The sequence below is a fragment of the Ursus maritimus genome, unplaced genomic scaffold (assembly GCF_017311325.1).
Source record: "Ursus maritimus isolate PB19 unplaced genomic scaffold, ASM1731132v1 scaffold_27, whole genome shotgun sequence".
In the NCBI taxonomy this organism is placed as follows: Eukaryota; Metazoa; Chordata; class Mammalia; order Carnivora; family Ursidae; genus Ursus; species Ursus maritimus.
Genome location: NW_024425230.1, coordinates 10,806,447 through 10,824,400, shown reverse-complemented (window position 1 = coordinate 10,824,400; position 17,954 = coordinate 10,806,447). Strand labels below are relative to the sequence as shown.

The 17,954-nt window shown below is 43.5% G+C and overlaps 1 protein-coding gene across 2 annotated transcripts; it reads left to right on the top strand.

The window, feature by feature from the left end:
* The first annotated feature begins 224 nt into the window (after window positions 1-224).
* On the top strand, window positions 225-13,474 carry ARRDC4 (arrestin domain containing 4). Of its 2 annotated transcripts, XM_040642729.1 has the most exons (8): window positions 227-673; window positions 5,082-5,148; window positions 5,403-5,550; window positions 7,505-7,607; window positions 8,599-8,855; window positions 9,371-9,533; window positions 10,108-10,262; window positions 10,643-13,474. In XM_040642729.1, exons 1-8 carry the CDS (start codon window positions 385-387, stop codon window positions 10,697-10,699), a joined length of 1,239 nt encoding a protein of 412 aa, XP_040498663.1. In that variant the 5' UTR covers window positions 227-384; the 3' UTR covers window positions 10,700-13,474. The 2 variants fall into 2 exon arrangements, with proteins under 2 accessions (XP_040498664.1, XP_040498663.1); XM_040642730.1 differs by lacking the exon at window positions 9,371-9,533 and having other exon boundaries at window positions 225-673.
* The last annotated feature ends 4,480 nt before the right edge of the window (window positions 13,475-17,954 follow it).

Sequence of the window (17,954 nt, the reverse complement as noted above, 5' to 3'; positions counted from 1 at the left end):
ATAAGCGGCCTGTGCACGTGTACGCCTGCGTATCCCAATTGGTCACCAGTGCCTGATCACGCACTGCCTACCTGCGCCATCCGGTGCGTGGGAGCGCCTATGAAATGACTCAGTAGCCATTTACAACCAATCGGCGCCAGGCGGTGCTCACAGCCAGCCTATGGGAGCGCGCCGGGGGTGGGCTGTCCCGGCCCCTGTCCAGTCCCACCTGGGTTTGTTAAAGCGATAGGCCCCACGGCGCGCCAGGGCTCCACCGGGCACCGCACAGCAGCCACGGCGGCCCTCGGCGTGCGGCGGGCGCCCGTGACAGCGGCGCCACTCTGCTCGCCACGCCGGCTCCGGGCAGCTGCCGACCTCCCTGGAGCGGCTCCATAGACCGGCGGGATGGGCGGCGAGGCGGGGTCCGCGGCGGCGGTGGGCTCCGAGGGCCGCGTGAAGAGCCTGGGTCTGGTGTTCGAGGATGAGCGCAAGGGCTGCTACTCGAGCGGCGAGACGGTGGCGGGACACGTGCTGCTGGAGGCGGCCGAGCCGGTGGCCCTGCGCGCGCTGCGCCTGGAGGCCCACGGCCGAGCCACTGCCGCCTGGGGCCCGAGCCCTGGCGCTGCGGCCCCGGCCGCCGCCTCGGAGGTGGAGTACCTGAACGTGCGCCTGAGCCTGCGCGAGCCCCCGGCCGGTGAGCGAGGGCCACGGCCCCGGAGTCCCCGCCGGGCCACGGGACGCTCCGCAGAGGGGCTGGCAGGAACCGGGAGGGAGCGCGCCGGCGGATGCCCACCAGCTAGGGGGGCGGGGGCGGGATCCGGGGCTGGGGTCCGCCCACGGGGTGGTCCGAGTCTCAGTTTGGCCGCCGGTGACGGGTGGGTAACAATGCCTGTGCCCCCCTCGCTGCAAAGCACCGGGGCGATCGCGCGAGGTGAGTGCGCACGTCTACCTGGCGCCTCGCCTCTGGCTCGCTTGGGCCTGCCCAGCGCCCGGCGTCCCAGGACCTTCCAGGACTGCAGCGGGAGTGAACCGTTGCCATGGGAACCTGTGATGAGCAGTCAGAAATCTAAGATCTGGGGATCTAGGTCCTGTCCCTTCTGGCCTGAGGGATGGTGAGCAGAATAAGTCCATGGGGTTCCATGCTGTGGTGCCTAGTGTTTTATGGGCCTCCCCTTCTTCCCATGCTAGAGGTAGACACACTCGTTTTTGGTTCACGATGAATTAGCAAAACCTCAATCCTGGGAAGAGGGAAGTAGTTCGTGAGCGGTAGGAGTTCAAAGGAAGTGTTTCTTGACTTGCCCATCATACTTGGGTTCCTCCTTCTGGGAGCAGAGGAACTTAAGAGTTCTGCCTCAGCCCTCTATTCTTTTGTCTTTTATTCGTTGCTTCTTTTTGTTTACTTGCAACATCCCCCTCCCTCTCCAGTAGGCCTTTGGAGACAGTGGGATCTGGGCGTTGTAAGTTTCTGGAGGAACCCACTTCTTGTCCACTCTTGTGAAGGCAGTTAATAGTGTGGGTTTTTCCAAGTGCTTATGTGGGAACCCAAGACGTAGCTGTTTCATCTGTATGTATATTGTGTGTATAAATATAAAATTTTATATAATTATCTATAGTAAATATGCAAAAAGTGATTTTCTTAATCATGAAAACACTAGAAACAGTGAGCCTTGCTCTTCGTGAAGCTGGTGGAAGCTACTTTAAACTGTTTTACTTTTCTGCCTCATCAGCTTCAGCTTTTATATGTAAAAGGAGATAATGGTATAAACTTCCCTCCCTTGAAGAGTTAAAGGCAATATATCAATGTCTTAACGTTTTCTGTGTCTTATACAAAATAAATAGTATGTGCAATTTTTCCTTTTCCTCCTTTAGAAAAGTAGTCTGTTCACAGTTAAATCCTCAAGGTACGTTGAGAATCCAGTGATCCCAAGTATAGTAGTGAGGAAAAAACGTTTGGAACCAAAGCCTACTTTTTGGATTCACAAGTACAGTGTGTTGGGTGACCCTTTCCTCCCTATGGTTTCCAAGATCAGCCCACACATGCCTCCCCCAATTATTAGGGACTACACAGATTTTCAAGATGGCTGGCTGGAGTCAAGGGTCATGGAAGAGAGAAGTAAAGTGGTTTTTGTCAGGACTTTGGACTCTCAATATCTCTGTGCCCATAACTACTGAGTAAAGAGAAGTGAGATTAATAGCAGTTGGACCTGGGATTAGCAATAAAAAATTGCTTTGGTAAAATCTGGTCTGACAAATACTGTTTTGAATTATAGGTTAGATCTTGCTTTTTTCATTCTGGTGGAATACAATATCTAAGCCTAGACAACCTGAAAATGTTTAGCTTATTTTTCTTTCTTTCTTTCTTATTATGTTATGTTAGTCACCATACAGTACTTCATTAGTTTTTGATGTAGTGTTCCATGATTCATTGTTTGCTTGTTTTTAAAGGATATCATTACCAAATATTGGCAAAAATTATGTTTTATTTAAAAATCATAGTTTGTTTTAGATGGTCTCATTGAGCGAAACAAAACAAAACACTCTTAACATCTGTAGCTTAGAAGAAGTTAGCAACTTTGCATAGTTGTAGATTCTCAGGGTCATTTATTTGCAAAACCTAGCTGAATTTCAATCACCAGAAGAGATTTTAAAGTCTAGATTTCTGGGAAATGTGTCTATGAGATCTATTTTCAGGAAATCGACCCAGGTAATTGTTTGGCACTGTTAATCTAATCTCCTTGCTATCATTGTGGTTGCTTTTTTTTTTTTAATTATTGAGGAATTACGGTAGAAAGACAAGACAGAACAGAGTTGGTTTCACTTGGTCACCTACCAGCAATATATGACCTTGTGGGAGTCCCTCAACCTTCCTGAGCCCAAGTCCTTGACTCTGTAATGATGTTCAAAGCTCCCACAGCTCCCGAGTGCCCTGAATGAGGGGCTTGGGCTGTAAGACCATTGGTGAATGGAACACCTCTCTGCGATATTGTAGTCCTCAGTGTATAAGGCAGAAGTACTGAGCCATGAGAACAGAAGCAGAAATGGGCGCATGATTCAGCTTGTGAAACTTTTACATAAAAAAATAATAATAAGAGAAAGGAAGAAAACTAAGATGTGATTCTAAATGCTATAACCTATGTTTATCAACTTTCTCCAGTTGTGTCCCTATTTTGTATGGAGGTGATGGAAAGTCTTGTTTTAAATGTTCTAGTTCCTGTGTTAATTTGTATTCTCTATGATGAGAGAACTTTATCTCTTTCAGTATTCCGAGTGTGATATGCCCACTGTGCCCGGCCTCACGCTGTTCCCTTCCTGTGAACCCCCTCTACACATCTCCATGCCAGCCCTCACGTCCAGAGCAGGCTCCTGCACTCTCTGCTCGTTACTTGTGTGTGTCTGTAGCCTCCTCTCCTCCCATGGTGTGTCTGAGGATTGACGTTACTCATCTTTGTATCCACGGTGCCTGATGTCTAAGCACCGTAAGGTTTGGACTCCTATGAAATCCACACTTTTAAACATTGTGAAGTTCACGGATTGTCATGTTCAGTAGTCTAAGGATTACAACTGAGAACTTTAGTCCAGCTCTCTCAGGAGCACTGGGATTGCCTTGAGCCTTGAACTTGATAGCCCTGCTGTAACAGTGCTGAGTCTTAACAGGGAGGGCAGCTCTGGGCACACCTGAGCCCTGGGAGCTGCCTCCATCGCAGTGGTCGAACATGGCCTCCTGTCCCTGTCACTTGTTCACTTCGCCTCCAAGTCACCCATGTGTGTTGTATTTCTATTTGAATGATCTTCAGTGGCAAATACCTTACTTTTATTCCTTCCAATATATTACGCACTGAAAATTGGGAGTAGATTCAGAAGACTAAATGCACCAATAATGCATCCCTGTTTTCTGCAAGTGCAAGGTTGAAATGTTAATTGTTCCTAATAAGTGAAAAAATTATGTTTTTTATATATATAAATATATATTTTATATATATTATCCATTATTATTAGCCTTTTAAATGTCTCCCTCTCTCTCCCTCTCTCTCTTTTTAAATGAATGGCTACAGTAGAAATCTCTGTTTTTAGTATCAGCTGACCAGGCAAATCTCAAAGAAAGTTCTCATCTGTGCTGCACTTTCTTCACCTGAATCATGCCACCCTTGATGAGGGGGTTTAGTGCTAAACTTGAATCAATGAGCATAAAGTGAAGGGGAAGTTTCTAAGTATCTCTGCAGAGCTGCCTAGCCACACGACAGCCCTGGAGTTGGCTTTGGAGCTGAATGATGCCGGTCGTGTGTTCACTGGGGGCTCCAGCAGCACCCCTGGCCTCTCAGGGTCCATCCGCACCCTGCATCTCGGCCTTCCGACAAGCAGGGCTGAGCCTCTGTGTGAGATGAAGTGGAGCTGGCTGACCCAGAGCCCAGAGCGGGAGGGAGGAGTCATGGCCATGCTTGGCCGACCCCGCAACCACCAATTAACTAACCACCTATTAATTGGTAGAGCTTCAGCGTAAATGCATGACCCTTACCGCATAAGTTGTCCTGTTGGTTTGGCTGTTTGGTATTATACTCAATCTGCACAATATTCCAAGGAAATTTTTCACTTCCTTTTTCCTTTTTTGCCCAAGGAATACGGAATCTGATTTTTATGGTATACCCAAAATACATAGGTGTATTTTTTGCTAAATCAGTTTTAAATCCAATTTAATATTGGCATCTCATAGTACTCCAAGAGTAGACTGTAATGTTAGTGTAATAGCATTGGTGTGTATTTGTAATATAACGTCGGGACGCCTGTGCCGGTTCCAGTGGGGCAGACAAATATGTGTGTGCATATGTATGTACCTGAGGACTCTGGGCTCCGATACTTCATGGTAATTGCTTGTGTGGTTGGTCTCTTTAAAGATGGAAACTCTGTATAGGTATGGTTCGAAATGGATGAAACTTGGTAGACACTGCTTCAAATTCTCATTCTCTAAACCTTAGAGATTAATGTCCTTTTTGGAGTACCCTGGATGCTACAGCCAGGGAAACCTCCTTGTCAAAAAACTACGATTTAGGTTGGGAAAATTCTTGATCTAATACAAACCTTAGTTAACATGTATTTTCTTTTTTTAGGTGAAGGCATCCTCTTATTACAGCCTGGAAAACATGAATTTCCATTTAGCTTTCAGCTTCCATCTGAGTAAGTGAAACGGTATTACTTTTGTGGTTTTCTTTCTCTGCAGTATGCCCTTCTCGATGTGAGGGTACCAGGTGTCTTCTAACACTCGGTTATGCCTGTTGATCTAGAAGAGCCCCTCCGTAGACTTACCCTGTTCACATTCTTTTTTTTTTTTTAATTTTTTTTAACCCAAACCATCACTTCAAGGGTGTTTTCCCCAGCTGTGTTTTCACTGAAAGATAAACTTCTCAGTTAACCTCTTTGGTTCATTCCAGACCTTTAGTAACCTCCTTCACCGGGAAATACGGAAGTATTCAGTACTGTGTGAGGGCAGTTTTGGAACGACCCAAGGTGCCTGACCAGAGTGTGAAGCGGGAGCTCCAGGTTATTAGTCACATCGATGTCAACACCCCAGCATTATTAGTAAGTGCTTCCCCCTCCTCTTCCTCCTCCCCTCCCCTCCTCCTTGCATCCGTAGTGCTGGGTACACAGAGCCCGTGCCGTGCGCACCTGTCCTGTCCCTTTGCCATACAATCCTGTAACCCGTGCGCCTTCCCTAGCAATGTGTGATTCTAGGTTGGGCAAATGACAGATTGTGTGTGTTAATACTATTGATTATGTCTCCGTTGTTCAGGGCTGCTTTTGCCAAAAAGTGATACAGGCTTGAGATGCATTAATAAGGCTTAATAATAATAATGCGCACACAGAGAGCGGTTACTTTTTCCAGCGCGGCCACGTTCACGGGGCTGTGGTGTTCTAAACTCTTCAATAATAGCAGGTTGAGGCACAGTAATTACGGAAGAGTATTAATCACGCTCAGCCTGTTATTGAGGCTGAGGCCATTATGCTACGTATCCTTCCATTTTGCATGTCATTTTCTAACATTAAGTAAGTGCGCGCAGCTGCTGTGGAGAGCCTTTCTCTTATCATTTCCTTATGACAGATTTGGCCACATTAAAGCATTGAACTTCTAATAATCACCAGAAATACTGTAGGCTGATAAGAAAGATTAGGCTATAAGTAACAACAGAATAGGCAAGATGGGAGCTAATGAGTGAGATTCTTTTATCTAAACCCATATTATCAAAATAATATAAAATTATACCTTGTACGTTCATGATAGCTATGAGGACCTAATGGTTCTTCATTTAAATATGAATGAATGATTTTTTTTACTTCATAGAAAATACTGGGATAATTTGAACTTGCCATCATGATACAGACGTTCCAAAGACGTATGTTTAGTACTGGGGGTTTCTTTTTCTGGCCAATGTTTTGAAAGATAAGGGGAAAAAAACAGGAGTTAAAAGGTGTTTCACCGTATTTTCATTCGAAAATGGAATGGACTTCACTCGAATGTTCACTTTCAGAGGGTGACAATAGAACAGTTAGGCCCTGGCGGCATGGCCCCTTGTGGCCAAAATCCCAGAAGGGCCAGCACCCCAGCCGACCAGGCTGAAAGCTGCGGTAACAGCTGGAAGTTACCATCCACTTAACACCTTGGGGTTTTTGTTTGTTTGTTTATTTTGTATTTGCAAATTGACCATACTGTCTTGTACTGTCAAAAACTACTTAGAATTGGGAAGTTGGCTATTCCTAAACTCTTTATGGGACCATTGTGGCAAATGATATAAAGAGATGTTCTTATTTTGCCAAAAAGGGAAACTATTAATCCTTTAACACTCTTTTTATAAGTAAAAAAATATTGCGGCTTTGGGTGTGACGATGAGCTTTTGGTTTGTGCGTCTTTTAAACTGAGCATTTTTAAATCTGTGTCCTTTCTCTTGACGCCGTAGAAGAGAAGGTGGGTGGTCTGTTCGATAACCTTGCGGGTCCATTATATTGGGTGTGTTGTGCTACCATCGCACAGAACCCAAAACCAGGCTCAAGGGCACTTGAAATTTCCGCCTAATCGTGCGTTTTTGAATTCAGGAAACAAGGCTGTTTGCCGCTTCTACATTTTAGATGCCCAAACAAATACAACTGACTATTGATTTTTATACCGTTTCTTCTTTTACCTAATTTCTTTTTAAAAGAAAAAAAATCTCTGTCATGTTAATAGTTACTACTATAATTTTTTATTATTACCTTAAGGGAAGTTATATAATTTCCCAGAACTCTAATAATTGTAGGATAAAATAGGATGGTGTCAACCTAATTTGAGTCTGACAGTTCATTTTAGTTTTCCTAAAAAGAGAATGATTTTTTTTTCAATGCTTTGTTTCAGCAAGCATTTTGTCTAATATGTCACATGAGGAGAAAAAGTTTTCTGGAAGACATTTCTTCACAACTGTTTAATAGAGAATGACATAATTTTAAGTTCTGTGAGTTTTCTCCTGGTTTAATTAAAGTCCTGTTGTTATTTGAAATTTTCAAGACCCCTGTATTGAAAACTCAAGAGAAAATGGTTGGCTGCTGGTTTTTCACGTCTGGTCCTGTGTCACTGAGTGCCAAAATTGAAAGAAAAGGATACTGTAATGGTAAGCAAAATGTTCGACAGTCCAAAAGGGGGAGTCACGCATTTTATTAGCTACTTTTAAGTGATTTTAAATAGTGTGTTTTGTAATTCATGAGGCATACATGCTGTTTTAAAACATGGATAATATGGCTTTCTGTTTTTCATATAAATAATGGACATGTAAGTATTTTTGAGTGGATGAGTAGATTCCAGTAAAACTCCTGGAGTTTTCTTTCACTTTAGTAACAAAGACTAAAACTGGGAGAGTGGGCAAATGCCAGCGTTTTACTTGACCTTGCCGAAGAAGGTGGGGAGCAGCGTTGCTCAGAGAGCGCTGTTGTAGCACGAAACCCCTGTCGGGCGTTCTGACCCTGTGCCGGGCACACGTACGCAAACGGGGCGAGAGCGTAGAACAGCCTGAACGGTCAGATAGACTCTGCAGCAGCCGTGTGTGAAGGATCTGATTCCGCCCAGCGGGTCCGGCCCCCGCGCCAGGGCTCCGGCCCACTGGACAGGAATGTGGTACAGATGGCAGAGGAGTGCGCACGTGATGCGGACGGGAAAGTCGCCTGCTCCGGCCGTTGTTTCACTCATGCCTTCACATCAGTTCCCTAAAAGCAACGTCCTTGTTCTCCTGTTGGGCCGATTTTAATTTGGTGGCACTCATGAGCGTGTTAGTGGTCTTCTGTACTTAACATAGCACTGGGTCATTTATTCGTATGTCTTATCTTAATTTGTATAGATACTTGTCATTTACATATCTTTAGAATTGGCAAGTTAATATTGCTGCTTTAGAAAAGCAAACAGCGCAATAAGTAGAAGCCAGGATCTCCCAGGACCTGCAGCGAATTCTCAGATCTCGGACGCAGATTCAGGATGCAAGTTTCCCATCAAAGTTCTCCATTTGTTTAAGTCACGTGACCACTTTTGCTCTAATGGGTGAACGGCTGTCTTCCACCGGGGCGAGAACTTTCTGAAAAGTCTCTGAAGGTGTTTTTTGGTTCTCTTTTTAGGAGAAGCCATTCCAATCTATGCAGAGATAGAGAATTGTTCCTCTCGGCTGGTTGTTCCCAAAGCTGCTATTTTCCAAACCCAGACGTATTTGGCAAGTGGGAGAACAAAGACCGTCCGGCACATGGTTGCCAACGTGCGAGGAAACCACATTGCTTCTGGGGGCACCGACACGTGGAATGGGAAGACTCTCAAAATCCCACCTGTTACTCCGTCCATCCTGGATTGCTGCATTATCAGAGTGGACTATTCCTTAGCTGTAAGCAGAGATCTTCTTAAAATGAAAAATATGTATAATGGAGCAGCAGCTGTGCCATGTTGCCACGAATATGTACATTTAACACCTGGGACAATATTCTTGTATGTCAGCCTTAGAGCAGACCGTGGCTTGATGGGGATTGGCCTTTGTTCTCAATCAAAAACTGTCCCCCTGAGCAATTTAATTAAATAACGTGCAATTAAGTCGTGTTCGTTCTACTGACAACATAGACTTCGTTTTTTATAATTATTACGTAAGCCGTGCTCACTTATAGTGAAGTGGGTTAAGGCTACACTTCCCCGTCATGGAGCGAATTCACCGTATTTCCGGGGCCCTTCCTTTGGTTTGTTCCTCATCTGATTTGGTCGGGATCATTTACAGTTCTGTTGGGGACGTGATGGCAGGCAAGAAAGGTCCTTGTTTCTGTGACAAAATAAATTGGAGGTTTAACTTCTATTTTTGCCTTTCTCCCTCCCTCTCTCTTTTCTTTTTCTTGGCTTTTTTGGACATATTAGGTGTATATTCACATTCCTGGTGCTAAAAAATTGATGCTGGAGCTGCCGTTGGTGATCGGCACAGTTCCGTACCACGGTTTCGGCAGCAGAAACTCCAGCGTCGCCAGCCGGTTCAGCATGGACATGAGCTGGCTGGCGCTGACCCTGCCCGAGCAGCCCGAAGGTATGAGGCTCGGACGTTCTTTCCGCACGAGCGTTTCCCCCGGGGGTTACCCGGGGACCGGCTGAGGCGGCAGGTGCTCAGATGACGACGGCTCCTACCGCCACAGCTACGCTGACTCTTCTGAGTACCCGAAATTATAAAACCACCTTCCTGGAAGGGACTCTGAGAGCCGAGCTTACCCGGGGCCCCGAGCTGCTGATGGCAGAGCCAGAATAAAGTCTCATCTCTCGATTCCCATTTATTAACAGGGAGACAGTGAACAGGGGTCCGAATCAGGATACAGCGCTCTGTATCTTCTGTAGTCCCATTTCAGTGATTTTTTTTTACCTGCACTATATAACATACGCTTCTCCAAAGAGTAGCATATACAATAAATGTGAGTAGTGATTTCACAAGAGCAGAATCCTTTAAATACGTTCTGTCGTGATGGGCCCAAAAACTTGCTCATTAGAGGGGGGGAAAAACATCATTTTCAAATTGAGCTCAATTTCTTGTTTTGGTAAAGAGTTCAGAAGAGATTGATGTAATGAGTTTTTGCACGGACTTCTGAGACCCAACTGTGTTCTTGTCGCAGCGCCACCAAATTACGCAGACGTGGTGTCAGAGGAGGAATTCTCTCGACACGTGCCTCCTTACCCGCAGCCCCCTAACTGTGAGGGGGAAGCATGCTGTCCCATGTTCGCCTGCATACAGGAATTCCGGTTTCAGCCTCCGCCTCTTTATTCAGAGGTAAGCAAAACAAAAGCAAATGAGACTTTTAGTTGGCCGTCTGGAAACAATCCTTTGTAAGTATCTGTTGCTGATTCCTAATTAGTAAGGGATACATATTTTAAAAACTTTTCTGGTGATGATAGACCGGTACTGATCCGATTACCTGCTTTTGTAATATTTTCCCTTGTAAACGATGGCATGCCCGTAGAGTACTGTGGATCGCCTTTAAATTGTTTTCTGTGGCCGTGGAGTACAGAGCACTTAAGTGACCCACTGGGACTTCTTATTAATAGGCTCATAGCAACTTGGCTTCTAACCACTGTATAATTAGAAATAGATACGAAGATTATTTACAGGGTGCTGGAAGAGTAATCCTGGTCTACCCTCTTTTTTTGCAGGTTGACCCGCATCCTCCTGATGTAGAAGAGACCCAGCCTGTTTCCTTCATTCTCTGAACAGATTTCAGAAGTCACTGTGTTCATCGTCAGATCAAAATATCAGTTCCCTCCCCCCTGCCTTTTTGGAAAAGAGGAAGAGAAGAGGCGTGTAAGAACATAAATGAACATCCAGATCGAAGGTGATAGAAATTAAAGACTAGGTGAACTTCCCAGTGGGCCAGCAGGGTCATTGCACGAGTTTACGATATGGTCGTGAGTCCCCTTTAAGTAATACAGTGAAGACGACATGAAAAGTCGCATGAGAAGAACGTCCTGGAAGTCCTGATGGTGACAGAGAAAGTGAAGGGTGCCTGCGCTTGACCCAAGAGAACAGACTCTGTGTGGAGAGTGGAAACACTGTGCGACTGTCACTTTAGAAAGGTTTCTCCCGGTGGAACAGAAGTGGCCCTGAGCTTTAAGGAAATACAGACTCATTGGGAGCCTTGATTTTGCAGAAGGTAGCAGCACAGAGCCGTGCACGGATAGGAAAAAGGCCCACTCTAAATACGAAGTGTGACCCTGACACGCGAGGGGCTTCATGGTTTCTTACTGTGTCCCATAGGACTAAAGTCCTCAGAGGAACCTTTTGATGAGGCCCTAATGAAGTAATACAGTTTCTGGGCTCTCCAGTATTATGAAACCAAGAAAAGAGTTCCTTGCAAGGCATGTCAGTTCGGAGGGGAAAGATGAATTTCAGTATGAGAACACGTTTTGTTGAAGGCCATACTTTTTTCCCCCTTTAAATGCTTTGTTAGGATATGTGTTTGATTTCCCCCGTGGCTTATTTACCTAGGATCACAGTAGAAAAAGAAAGGGAAAAAAATAATAATAATAAGGTTGCATTCTCAGGCTGCCTTGATAACTACACACAAAAAAATGCAAAAACAAACAAGAAAACCAAAACAAAAGCCTTTCTTAACCTACCTCTAGTGGGGTTATCAGAATCCTTTGAACACTCCAGGCCTGATGAGCCCCGTGTGGAGTTTCTGCTAATTGGCAGTCGCGGTCTGCCCTGACCTATCACTAAATCTGCAGGTGGGCCGAGGGAAACATCTATAAGGCTAGTGTTAGATGAAAGTTTAACATATGTCTACCAAAGGGTATTTCAAAATAAATGCAAAATCAGAAGAGGGTACAAATAAGCCATGGTTTTTAAGAAGGACGTACTGAACTCCTGCCAAGAGACTGAAGTCTACCGACGACAGTCATTGTGCTGTCCGTGCGCGTTGTTCCTCCAGTCCAGTTGTTTCGTAATTCTATTCAAACTGTGATTTTTTTCTTTATTGTTTTGGTGCAATATTTTATTATCATTTAACCTCAGGATATTCCGACCAACAAGATTGTGTTGCTGCTAGAAGTCTGAGCAGTGTTTTTACTGTCCCCTTCTCCCCCTTCTGTTCGTGGTCATGTGGTCACTTGCTTTTCCTTTCATCTGTTGGTTTCCTGAGCCGAGAGCATTCCCGGACCCTAAGTGGAAGGGAGGTAAGGATTCCCACGATAGAGATTTTGGACCAGCCGAGTACTTTGGTTTTCTCCATTTCCTATGGGTTCGACCTAGAAACCCTGGTGCTTCCCATGCAGAATGCCATACTTTGTTCACCAGAGCGAGTAATTTTTCTTTTAATCGGTGTATTCAGTCACAAGTATCAAAGTTCTTCTATGGTTAAGTTTTGTATTTAGAAGTTAGTTGGCCATCTGATCAGGGATTTTTTTTATATGCATTAAGTAAATGTATACTTCTCCCCCTTCTGGACATACCTCTCTTTGTAATCACGTAAGCATCTGACGCAATTTTTTTCATTGTAAGCCACTATTTAAAATCACAGTGCAAAACTGTCACACCAATAATTGTGGGACTGCAGCTGCCACAGAACTTTATTCCTTGCTTTGGTTTTTAGTGTTGGTTGTTCTTTGTTTTTCGTTTTGGGTTTTTTTGCTTTGTTTTTGTGTATTTTTAAACAGGTCTGTGTATTTAAGTGTTATCTCAACAGTTTTGTTTTTCCTCTAAAAAAAAAAGATGCTCTTCAACTGTTTCTTGACTTCTGAGTTGATGTTTATACACCCTGTCGAGACACGGTCCGTCTCCATGACACCAAATAAAGCGAAAGAAGCAAAGCAAAGCGGTTTGAAGGAAGAAAGTTTAGTTGTTTGGTCCCATGTAAAAAGCCAGGTAGTTGGCTTCCAGCTACTCAGTGGAATCCTTCACTAGGATTGTTTTATCACCGGTGAGAGACATCATGAAATGTGCTCACAAAATTAAAGCAAAGCTGATGTTGTAGCACTTAAAAGAACAGCTAAGAGGTATGATTTGCCTTATCGAATTGGTGTCAGTATATCTGACCTTAAGCAGTAGGTTGAAACTGCATACCTTTTTATAATCAAGAAATTATTCTATGAATGTCGAAAATTCTACATTGCAACAGAATTCTTGGGAATGAAGATAAAAATGTAGCTGCTATCTGCTTGTTATTCTGTTGTTTAGTTTGCAAAGAAAACTGTGGCCTTAGAATTTTCTTTTTGATGCACAAATGTCGAAATGGAGAACGTGCATCTTTCGGCACACAAAATCCTTCCATGGGCAGAACTTTAATTTTTATGTTTTTGTTTTGCACAATAAGAAACTCAATAGGCAGGGGTTTTGTTTTTGATAAGTTAACTATGAAAGCTTTTTTATTTTTATTATCAAAAATGTAACAGTTTAACCCACAGGAAAAAAAAATAAAGATTGTATTTTGTACTCTGGTTTGAACCCCATGGGTTCCTTTTGTTAATAAAATGATGACACTAAAGCTGTGAGGTGCTCGTTCTGTGTTTGCTTTGTGTTTGTAAGACTGTAACTTAAATGGTTACAGACTTAGGGGAAATCAGGACCACAAGACAAAATGTTAATTGCTGTTGAATTAAGATCCATTTGTTGCAGGTGCATACTATCGCGGGGTCAGATAGTCCGGGGGGGTACAGTGGGCTCGGTTTCCCCAAGGAAATCCGTTTTTAGCAGTCCATGAAGAAAAGCAGTACCATGAGCAAGCCTAAGCTGTCTTGGTTGTTGAGAGAGTGTTACCTTCATTTATTCCCAAATGACAATGGCTACTTTTTAAAGCTTCCGGAGTGTTTGTGTTTTATGGGTCTTGTGTTTCCCCGGGGTTAATTTAGTGGCTCTGATGAGCTGCCGGGGGACGCATACTGGAAGACACTGACCCAAGTCAGCCCCCCCTTTCAAATGGATAAAAGCCATACACTTTGTTCAAGGACTGTGTCCTGCTATATCATCTCAAGAAAACTGCCCAGGCCCTCTGTCCTGGGAAATTCTCAAATTTAGCTAAGTGGCAGAGCCCTGCTAAATTATTCTCCAAGTGTTTATAAAATGGGAGATGGTGTTAAATATATAGATTGTTTGTGGACCCACACTGGCTGTCGACGTAAATGGAGACATTTGTCTCATGCAATAAATATTGAGCCACAATTGATCAGTTTGCCATTAAAGTTTCTGTAGTTCCTATTGTAAAGTGGTGAGTTCTAAAATTTAGAAGTAGGCAGGACGTGAAAGAATCTAGGACAAAGCCCGCCTATTACAAATGAGGATACCAAAACCCAGAGATGTAACCTGAAAATCTGACCTACATTCTCCGTAAGATCTCTGCTCACTCTAAAATTTCCCGATTCTACTCTTGTAATAGAAGCCACAGAAACAGTGCTCGCTTTAAGCTACCCAGTGTAAGACTTGCAGAACCGGATACTAAGCATATGCTAAGTCAAGAATCTTCTGGGTTTCTGTCTAAAAGCTCTGCCTCCTGAAAGGATACCAGTCTTGGACTAAATTGCTTCCTTAAGTATGTTTAATTAGTAGCTGGAATCTTTTCTTCAGCACAGGGATTTGTTTCTAACTTTGTGTTTTGAAATAATTACAGGCCCACAAGCTGCAATCATAGTACAGAGAGATCCTGCGTCTCCATCACCCAGTGTCCCCCAAAGGTAACCTCTTACATAACTATACTACATGACCCAAAAGCAGGACACTGACATTGACACACTACCTACAATTAACTAGAATTCAGGACTCGCTTGGATTTGGCCAGTTTTTGAATGCAGTCATCGTTCTTGCATATGTTTTTGTGGATGATTCTGTGACATTTTATCCTGTCTAGGTTCATACCTTCACCACCACAATCAAGATTAAAAAAACTCCCATCGCCACAAAGAAACTCTCCAGCTGCCCCTGTGCAGAGATCCCCTCCCCCTCCCTAATCCCTGATTCATCTCTTATCTATAATTTTGTCATTTTGAGAATGCTAGAACTGTACCTTTTCCATTGGCATTTTCACTCAGGCTGTCACCTTTAAGATCCATGCAAGTTGTATCAATAGTTTGTGCCTTTATGTTTCAGCTGAGACATTTTGAAAGAAACAAATTGGCTGTTACTGGCTTTGAAATTTCATTTTGCAATTTGCGAAGAAAATGTGTAACGTGCACATGATACCTTTGTAAATATTTTGGTTTTGATTTTGAGAACTACGTTTTATGGACAAAAATACATAAATGCAGGTTTACACAAATTTTTAGGGGTTCATTCTTAGCTTGCCAAGGAATTGAAGTTTTTTACCTTTATTTTTTTTTTTTAAGATTTTATTTATTTGTCTAAGAGAGAGAGAGAGACAAAGAAAGAGAGCACAAGCAGGGGGAAGGAGAAGCAGGCTCCCTGCTGAGCAGGGAGCCCTATGCGGGACTCAGTCCCAGGACCTGGGATCATGACCTGAGCCCAAGGCAGATGCTTAACTGACTGAGCCACCCAGGCATCTGGATTATTTTACCTTTAGATAGAAAACTATTACATTATACTTGAGCCAATATACCCATGATGAAAGTATAAGCCAAGGAGAAACTCTCTTGGGCTATTTATCCTTTCAGCAGCTGATAAATTTTAATATAAATTATGCAGGAAAGAAATTACATTTGCCCTGCATGTTTTTTTTTTTTAATTAAATCTTGTGGGGTTTTTTTTTTTCTTTTTTCCTGTCTCTGCTTTAATTCCCTTCTTTCTAATCCCGCTTCTTAATATCTGAGGTGAAAAGCCCCCTTGGAAGCTGAGAAAAAACTAACTGTAAAATGCATACTTCTTCTTACTGAAACAATATTATAAAACATGGACTTACTTGCCAAGACAATTAGATTTTTCTAGACCGGAGAACTCTTCTAGAAGCCATTACACACTAACCTAAGGAGCTTTTCCTGAGAAGAAGACATGAATCTGTCAGTGAGGGAAGGAAGCAACAAAACAAATACATAGGGAAACGGGTGAAGGCAGATAAAAAGTGACCCATGCCAATCTCCAGAACGTCACCAGAACTGAATTCACGTGGAGCTGTTGCTGTGCTCACAGAGGGGAGATTTCATCCCTGCTCACGTTTTCAAAAAACCAACGTGTCTTACGTGGACAGGAGGAGACATGCTTTAGGCAGCATCTGCCAGTGAAAACAGGTAAACCTGTAGGCACGTCCTTCAATGGGTTCCTGCCTCCACAGGAATTTGCTGGAAGAGAAGCCACTTTCTGCCAACTTCTTCTACCAACGGTCTTCCCCCAAATAGTACAACAGTACAACACTAGTAGAGGTCTCAGGGAAATAATTATTTTTATTATCTTGATTATATAGATATTTTTAGACCACATACAAGAAGCGGGGGTGGGGGGTGGGGCAGAGGGAGAGGGAGAGAGAGAATCTCAAGCAGACTCCCCACTGAGTGCAGAGCCCAACGCAGGGCTGGATCCCAGGACCCTGAGATCATGATCTGAGCCGAAATCAAGAGTCGGATGCTTAACTGACTGAACCACCCAGGTGCCCCTTTATACATTTTTATATATTGATTACATTAGCTCATATTATTGTATTTTATTTATTTTATTTTTTAATAATTATTAAATGAGTAAACTGAAGGCAGTAGGTGCCAGGAATTTTTTCTTATATAAAAGTAGTTCCTGCATGCTGCCACGGTCATTACAGTCATTCCCCTGCTCTGCCCCAGCCCCATGTCTATTTAATGACAGAAGGACATAATGTCTTCCAAACCAAAGTAACAGTAATGCCACTCACACATGTAGTATTTACTGTGTTCTTCACATACACAAATTCACTTTAACGTGAAGATGTCAGGTTTGGGGGTTTGTTTTTGTTTTTTTTTTTTTTTGGTTTTTTTGTTTTTTTGTCTTTTAATCTAAGATGCCAACATCCATCCGAGAGCTATAGGATAGCTTATTTGTATTTGCTATCACTGAAGATACTCAGACTTGCCTGGACTGGTTTACTGAGTTCATTCAAGTAAAGTATAAAGGTTTATGGTCCGTAGTTAATTAGCTGCCTTTGAAATACGGCGAGCAGGCGCATGCGCACAGACGGATATACGGAGACTGTTTCTGGACTGGGGGCTTTACCCCACCGGCCAGACAGCCCATGAAAACTTGCATCGTTGATACTCTTGGGGACACAAGAGAGGGCACACTGTCATCCAAGTCACCCCAGTACTCGAGGAACACAAAGGATCAGCCTTCGTTTTGGGAGCTGATATACCGACGGGCAGTAAATAAGAGTGAAAGAGGCTTTCAACAAAACAGTTCCGTATTTCATGCACGCCCTGAGTCACTGCAGTCCAGGAACTTAAGAGCGAAACCCTCATGTTGAGCCACAAGAGTTCCTGGCATAATTAAGAAAGCTCCACATGTCCATATAAGCCCATACAAGAATGTATGCTGAATATTTGCTATCTGCCAGCGTCCCTGCAAATCAGGCTTAATAGCTCCAAGGGAACTAAGATTATGGAAAAACAGCTTAATCACCTTAGCACACTATAATGTTTTTGTCCTGCCTACCTCAAACCAGGGTTAAGATGTCTGTGTATGCGTATTCACGGGAGGAATAGAAAATTAAGCAAGTCTCTAGTTTTCATTATCTTCCTTGGGAGAGGCTAACGTCAAAACTTCCTTGTAAACCTCTTAAGAGAACCCACTTCCACGGAGGTGGATTTAAAAGCAAATCCCAGTGTTTGTTATTTCATCCTTAATTCAACATCTGGCTCTTCTAGGTAAACACAGAATGCTGGGTGCCGGGGAAAACTGTAGCAACGAATACCTGCCTTTATCTTAACCTGACATTACAAAAAACCTCGGTAACCATGTGAGTGGATAACTTATCTTAAACACGCAGGGCCAGCTGCAGACGCCAACACCTGTTCCTCTAAAAGAGAAGTGGGATCAATCACACGAAAGTGGTGTTTTTAAGAAAAT